This window comes from Phaethon lepturus, unplaced genomic scaffold (genome assembly GCF_000687285.1).
Source record: "Phaethon lepturus isolate BGI_N335 unplaced genomic scaffold, ASM68728v1 scaffold21789, whole genome shotgun sequence".
NCBI lineage: Eukaryota > Metazoa > Chordata > Aves > Phaethontiformes > Phaethontidae > Phaethon > Phaethon lepturus.
The window spans coordinates 5,618-12,893 of NW_010563039.1; the positions used below are offsets into that span (position 1 = coordinate 5,618).

General features: G+C 46.6%; 1 protein-coding gene across 1 annotated transcript in view; it reads right to left on the reverse strand.

Moving 5' to 3' along the window:
- Nucleotides 1–1,276: 1,276 nt before the first annotated feature.
- Nucleotides 1,277–7,276, reverse strand: part of RIMS4 (regulating synaptic membrane exocytosis 4) — a 16,393-nt gene continuing 10,393 nt past the window's right edge. The window contains exons 2-5 of the mRNA XM_010294479.1: nucleotides 4,597–4,709; nucleotides 3,834–3,935; nucleotides 3,438–3,577; nucleotides 1,277–1,495 (exon numbers count right to left, since the gene is read on the reverse strand). Coding sequence (XP_010292781.1) covers nucleotides 1,277–1,495; nucleotides 3,438–3,577; nucleotides 3,834–3,935; nucleotides 4,597–4,709 — 574 coding nt within the window. The remainder of the gene's footprint in view (nucleotides 1,496–3,437; nucleotides 3,578–3,833; nucleotides 3,936–4,596; nucleotides 4,710–7,276) is intronic.

The window sequence follows — 7,276 nt, forward strand, 5'->3', positions numbered from 1 at the left end:
CTTTACCGGCTTAATCTACAAGACTCGTTTACAGTTAGTGTTGCACTTTAATTAACAAAATAGACACGCTGTGACCACTGCGTCTTCAGATTCCTCACCCACTATCTCTCCATACTTTGAGGACTGCATCTCCTCTTTCAGGACACTTGACAATGTTTGTGTACCGCTGAGACTGCCTGAAGCACCTTTCTCTCCACAAGGAAGGCGACGTGCTCTCCAGCACCTTCCCGACAGATGAAAAACTGAGGTTTCTTTCTTCTGCACCCCCGGAAACCTCAATCTCCTCTCCCGTGGCAGAGTAAAACAGTCCTGTTTCAGGTCAGTCCATAGCACAATAGGAAGGGCAGCATCTCCAGCAGATATGTACCAGTACAAAGAAGATGGAAGAAAAGCAGGACATAGAAGACATCGTGACTGAAGGATGCACACCAACAAGTATGGGAGTCAGTAAATTGCAGAACGTTGTATCTTGACAATACAAAACATATCTCAAGCTGCAAGTCTGATGTTGAGCTCCCACTTCTAGTGGGGTTTTTTCTGAGCAAAACTGCAGTTAATTAGCCTGCTAAACTCAAACTCTGTTCAAACTGTCTGGTCTAAGTAGGTGCTACTTCTTCTCCCACCAAGTATGCTTCATCAGCAGTGTTAGACAAGTATTGCAGTAAAGACACTTGCTGGTAATTTGGCACAGTTTGAAAACACAGCGACGGCAATGTTACAGTTAACGTGACTCAGTGATGTGGAACTGATTCTAAAGAGTTGCAGGTTTCTTTCTTTTTCTTCCTTTCGAGAAGAAAGGCCTTATAAAAACCCTAATGCTTCCTCTGAAACTTTCTGCTCCTGCTCTTTTTAGGTCAGATATCAGCCTCTGAATTTTTCAGGTACTTTCTCATGAAAGAATCTGTATTAGGAATTTCTAAGACGCACAGTCAAGAAAAATACTTTCCTTACTCCCCCAAAATGCTTTCAAATGCTGCAACTTTCCAGGGTTAATACTGATCTGAAACAAGGGTCCAAGAATGACAGCGAGAGAAGTGAAACAAGAGGCGTATGTCTAATTTGACAACTAGGACTCATGCCCCACGGCACCTCCTCCTCGGACGGAGAAGGCACAGCGCCCTCCCCGTCGTCTTCTGTCTAAGGTCACTGGTTTATCCTCCTCTTCCAGCTCCACAAGAACTGATTGAACATGCATTGCGCTTGAGGTCAGAGTTCCAGCAAACAAAACCTTGACAGCATGTTTAAAAAACAAAAGCAGTTCCCCCTTCCTTACTCACTAAGACCTGTCACAGCAGGGTCCCACTGTGCTCTCCAGGGAAAGCTGTGAGGACTGACGCAGGAGCGGGCCTGTAGTGGGATCTACCATCGAGGAGGTTGGGAAAAGCTTGTACCAGCCGATTGCTAAAGTTGACAAATCCAGTTCTTCCAGGAGGACCCTGGCGACTCCCATGAAGTGCTTGCGCTCCATGCGTCCATAGTTTCCCCAGACTATCACCTTCGGAACAAGAGGGGGGAGCACAGTTAAATCCTCCAACTCGCACACTTGCTTGGGAAGCACAAGTCTGATCAATCCTTCTTTCTACTCATCCAACTTCCCGGGGGGCTCTACTGCAGTCCCAGAAGAGCAGAAAGGTTTACACTACCAACAGGCAATGTGAAGCCCTGGCTGATGATTCTACTTTTTTTTTTTTTTTCAGCACAGTTTTACAAATCCTAATGTTATCAGACTTCTTTTTTCCCCCCATGGAAAAGAGGCAAATGCACATGTGGATGAGACATCACTCTGCTGTTCTACCTGCTGGGCAGGGACAGCGCATGCACCAAGTATTCCCAGAGCTGCAGCTCCAACATCTGCACACAAAACCTGGCCCTAGCACAGTAAAGGGCCTTGGACACAACAAAAAGCAGCCTGTGGAAAAAGGTCAGGAAAGGCTCGTGATCTGGAAAAACACACCACCAAAAAAAAAAAGGTGGGCAATAGCTTGGGTCAAGAGTCAACAGTTTGAGAAAAAGAGCATGTCTTAACTTTTGCACTCGGTGCTGGTGGGAGAGGGGCAGATGGTGATGAGGCATGGCTACTCACCTGGAGAAAGGGCAGGAGCCTAGCGCTGGCAGTGGGACTGGTGACGTAAGGGGCACACATGGAGTAGCATGCAGGGGAACCAGAACAGGCTGCCAAGAAAGGCTTGAAGATGCAGAGGAAGGTCTAATGAAAGAGCTGGCAGACAAACAGGGAAAGCTGAATCACACTTACGACACAATGGAGACCAGTGGGTGGAACAACAGATGTAGTGAGGGTCATGGGCTTAGGCATGCTGGAGGTCTGCACATGACCAAGTGGTCCTATGTGGCTCAAGACAAAGGTGACGACTGACTCCAGAGCGAGTCCACGTTCGGAAGAGGAGAGGATGAGTAGGATGGTTTATGACAGTGACAAGTGATCTCTGGCTAATCCTGACAGCTTCTTTCCCTAGGCTCCAAATAACCAGAACATTACAGTTTTCTGTAAAATGAGGTAGCAGAGATAATGAACATCAATTAAAAGACAAAAATTAACACTCTAGGTCAGCATGAGATAGAGCAAGCCACTGTAGAAAGTTGGTTTGGTGGCACGGCCACAGGCAGAGAGATGAGCTCCTCATTTTATTCTCTTGGAATAAGTGCATTTCCTAGCAGTAAGGCAGCAGACAAGGAAACTCACGCAAGGCAAGAGCAGACCAAGCCAGGTCCCACCCCATTTGAGTCAAAAACGTGCAGTCTCGTTGCAACAGGGGAAAATGCTTCTAACCAAAGTAAATGAGGAAGAGTTCACTAATGAGAAGGATCCAACAGGTTAGCTGGCAATTCATATGCCAGTGGAGGTAAGCACTAGAAACACACAGATTAATTACATCAGTATTACCAGTGGATTTTATCCAGGCTTTATTGGATGGAAATTATTTACGTATGAATTAACAATGCAAACCACTCTTCACTCTGGTAAACATAAGTGCAGAATTGAAAATGTAAGTACGGCAGAAAATGTATGGCAGTAAAAGAAAAGAGGTAGAAAAAGGTAGAATATGTGATGGGGTGATGGCCAAAGCAGAATGCTCTGAATACGTATAAACACAGAAGATAACCTATAATGCAAAATTGCTTAATATCTATAGGTACTACCGATCTCCTAACTGGGCGGGAAGAAAAGAATTCAAAAAATAAAAATAAACCTTTTCCTGGTAGGCATTCATATTACCTGGCAAGGTGTCAAATAATAATAAGTTTGAGTATTAAAAAAGATTTTCCCTTCCATTGTTACATTCAGATCAAGTGCATTTGGTCCAACAAAAACATTGGCTTTTTCTCATCTACATTAATTATTCAGATCCCTTGCCAGACTTAGTATCCAGGAGAGGTAGAAGAGAGAGATAGGCAGACCTGAGACTTGTTCATCTTACCTGTAATACTTTGCCCTGGGGGCTCTCAGCAAACAATAACACCTGATTGTACAAAGGGTCTAATGATTTGCGGGCCACTTTTGTCTTCTTTTTCGCAATGCACACGCCATTCTCTAGCAGGTAAGCTTTGATGTAAGCAGCTGGAAAAAATAAATATGGTCAAATATGAAAAAATCTTCATGCTGACTTTAGAAAAGAGAGAGTGCCGTGTCTCAGGCGTTTCTAAAGAAGGCATTTAGAGCAGTCAAAAGATTTGCTTAACCAGCCGTATTTTCAATACCGCATAGAGACTGCTTATTCCTGCAGAAGCCAAGCAGAATTAAAATGCTTCCTATTCACAAGCATTGCAGGAGGCTGGGGCTCCATGAATTACTTTAGGAGGTCAAAGCATACTACCTGGCAGTGTTTTGGAGCCGGGTTTTGGTGTCAGTCCTCGAGCCTGAATGATATCCACTTCTAGCTGCCCATTTCGCTCTTGCAAGCCAATTTCCACATCTCCTAAACCAAAATGTCAGAATAGACAGAAGACTTTCAAAACAACACATCTGTGGGCTACTAAAATGTTAAAAAAAACCCCAATCTTCATGTCACACCTGCTACAAGCTGTAACAAACTGTAGGCCCTGAGTGCCTGGTCTCCCCTGCGTTACTCTGGAGCAGCTCTGCAGTGATTCAAGCCCACATTTTCAAAAGCAATCTCTAACGTCAGCCCTCTAACATGGCTTTGGTGATTCAGTCTCACACTCTTCAGTGGCAGCTAGCCTCTCACCTCCCCCAAACTGAAGCACCTAGAATTAATTGCAGGCTGCTTTGGAAAAGGCAATTACGGCGAACCGTAAGAAAATCTTTACAGAGCCCAGTGCGCCTTACAGAGCAAGAAAACATAAAGATACACAGGATGCATTTTCAGGATTTTGGTTGTGTTTTACTTAGTCTGTGCCTTTCAGATATGACGGAGGAAAGCATAAAGCTGGTATTCTCCCACTAATGCCGCATTGGCAGCAATCAGCAAAACCTTTCAGCCAAGCTTACTTGATTTAAGAGAGAAACGGAGCGGGGGAGTGGTAGATCAGCAGATGCTGGACACATTATTAGGTGGCTTGAAGGAGCGGTCTGTTCAAGATTAATTTAAAGCCATCTAACATCTTTGTGTTCCTTACCCATCGAGGTGGTGGCCAAGGTCTGACGCCCAACAAACTGTGCAGGGCCCATGCTCCCCAGGAAGTCACTGAACTGCCCAGCAGATGCCAGATGGACTCCACTGAAATTCAAGCTGCAAAAGAAATTGATTTTGGCAAGTAGTTAATTTGCATTTTAAAGCAACCCAGTAACTAAAGAACCAGATTGAATATATCTTTGGAATTAATGACATCCACAGAAGCCTTTTTCCCTTGTAAAACTCGCTGATTTCCAGGCAGTTCAGTTACATGGAATCCATTCAAAATCCCTCTCCTCATACAAAAAACCACCACCCAATCTGTAATGGTTGCAATCACCAGTTGGTTAATTCCTGTTTATCTGTAACTAATTGTCTGCAAGGGAAAATCTCTGCCATTTCAGGTCATATGCAGCCTGTCAATTCTTCTAGGCAGCATTAGAATCGAAGCAGCTTCCTGGCATATCTTACAGGATGTCTCATTAGCTGTCCCTTCCCAGTCCTCATTTTTGTGGAGGAAATAATGCGTCTAGAGTAGCAGTTAAAGGTGAGATGAGGGGTGCTGGCATCAATCCCCTTGGGAATCAATTCCCTATTTCTCACACAGGCACAGAGCAATGGATCTCCTTCTTGACCAGAGGACCCCATTTCCTACTGCTCCACACCAGAAGCACCCATCACATCCACTGTGTGGTTTCACACCTGCTTCCATGACCGGACCTGAAGCGATCACGAAGAGGAACTGAACACTGGTGCAAGCCTAAAGGGACAACACCCTCAAACACCAGCAATGCCTCTGCTGCAGTCACTGCAGCAAAAACAAAAAAAAAAAAAAAAAAAAAAAAAGCAGCACCTGTCAGGGGGACAAAGCCCCCAAATCTAGTCACCAGGAACCTGACGCTGCTGTACAGCATGGCTACAGGAGCTGGTCACTGCACTGGACATGGGTGAAGCAAGGCAAAAGGGTCACTGATGTACCACAGTGTGGTACACTGATACAAATCAAGGTTTACCCAGTTGTACCCTGATTTAGGCAACGGCACCACAGGTTGTGAGAAAACTTGCTGCCCCACTTGCTGCAAATGGTTAAGGAGGAGGCTTGAAGCCACCATTTGACACCAAATCCTGTCCTACAGGCACATGCCAACCCGAAACACAGCTGCCGAGACACACGTCAGGAGCTTTGTGCCAGGGTACCCACACTGCTGCACTGGGTTTTGCACTTTGCTTGCGGGGAAGCTGCTGCATGCCAAAGTCAGGCACAATTACGAACCTGCGCTTCTGTAAATGTCCTTGGCAGGGGACAACTACCCACATCATGACTCAGCTCCCTGCTGCCCCAAATTCACTTCTTAGAAAGGATGCCGTGAGGAGGTTGCATGTTGGGTACAAGTGAAGCCAGAGAGGAACCCTGCTTGTGGGGCAGGCTGAGGACCACAGGCTCTCATGCAGCCCGATTCAGCCACAAAGATTCATTCATTCCCCCCTGCAAGACAGTTACATCTAAAAGAAATAAAAAAAAAGAAAAAAAATTAAGCCCTCTTCAGCCAGAAGAGTGGTAATTTCAGTTTGGGGTTTCAGTTCTCATTAGCTATTTGCCGACCTGGTCTCAGCCCCACAGGAATATTTATTTATTCATCTGAGGAAGCCAGCACACACACCTCAGCATCTCACCACACATGGGACTGAAGAGGATATGTCACTAGCATGTGTCCTCATGACAGGTTCACAGGGTGGCTCAGCTCACTGTGACGGGGGCACCGAATTAAGTGGCCAGACTTTCCCACAGAGCACTGCACTTCCCCTTGGCGCTGACCCAGCTCTTTGACAAACCCGGTTATCGCTGCTACACAGGGAGATGCTGAGCCTTTGGCATGGAAAAACCTGCCCTTGAGCTCTTTGCAAATGTCACCTTTGTGCAAAGGGACAAGGGAGGAGGGTGTCTTGGCATCCTGGAAGACAGGCTTGGGAGTGGCTCTGCACCAGGTAGATTTTTCCTGGTTCGGTGTTTTTTTCACCCTGCATCCATTGTTTTTGCACAAACACTCCAGGTGATATATTTTGAGATACAACAGAAACAGCAGGATTTATAATTGCCATTAATTGCAAGGAAGGCTTAAATCTTTTCTCGATTTCAGTGTCACCAACTCCTCAGATGCACAAGGAACATCCCCAGTGCCACCGTCCATCCCGGGGCCACACTCCCCTCCCTCTGGGTTCGTGGCTCCTGCCCCAGCACCCAGCTGGCATCCGCCACTCCCCCCCCCCCCCCCGGCCACCCGCCACTCCCCCCCACCCCGGTGGGGCAGACCTCTCCAGGAGCAGCATCCTGAGCACAGGACCAGGGCAGAGATGCTGGATGTGTAGCGAGGCTGCTGAGGACAGACAGTGCACAGACAGAGACATCCCCAGGGCTGGTAAATCTGCAGGGACAGGCATATGTGATGGGGCAAGCAGGGGAAGGGTGAGCCCGCAGCCAGATGGGCTTTATCAAGCTCATGATTTGCCCATACAAGGAGGGAAGAAGGGAGTCCTCGTACACACGAGGGCCAGTGAGACTCCTCGACCCTGCTGGCTCAGGCATTTTGAGCTGCCCTCAGAAAGTCAAAAAAGGATGAAAACTAGTGCTTAGAGAACGCAAAATAGTTCAAGAAAAAGGAGACCTGACAGAGAAAGACATAAGG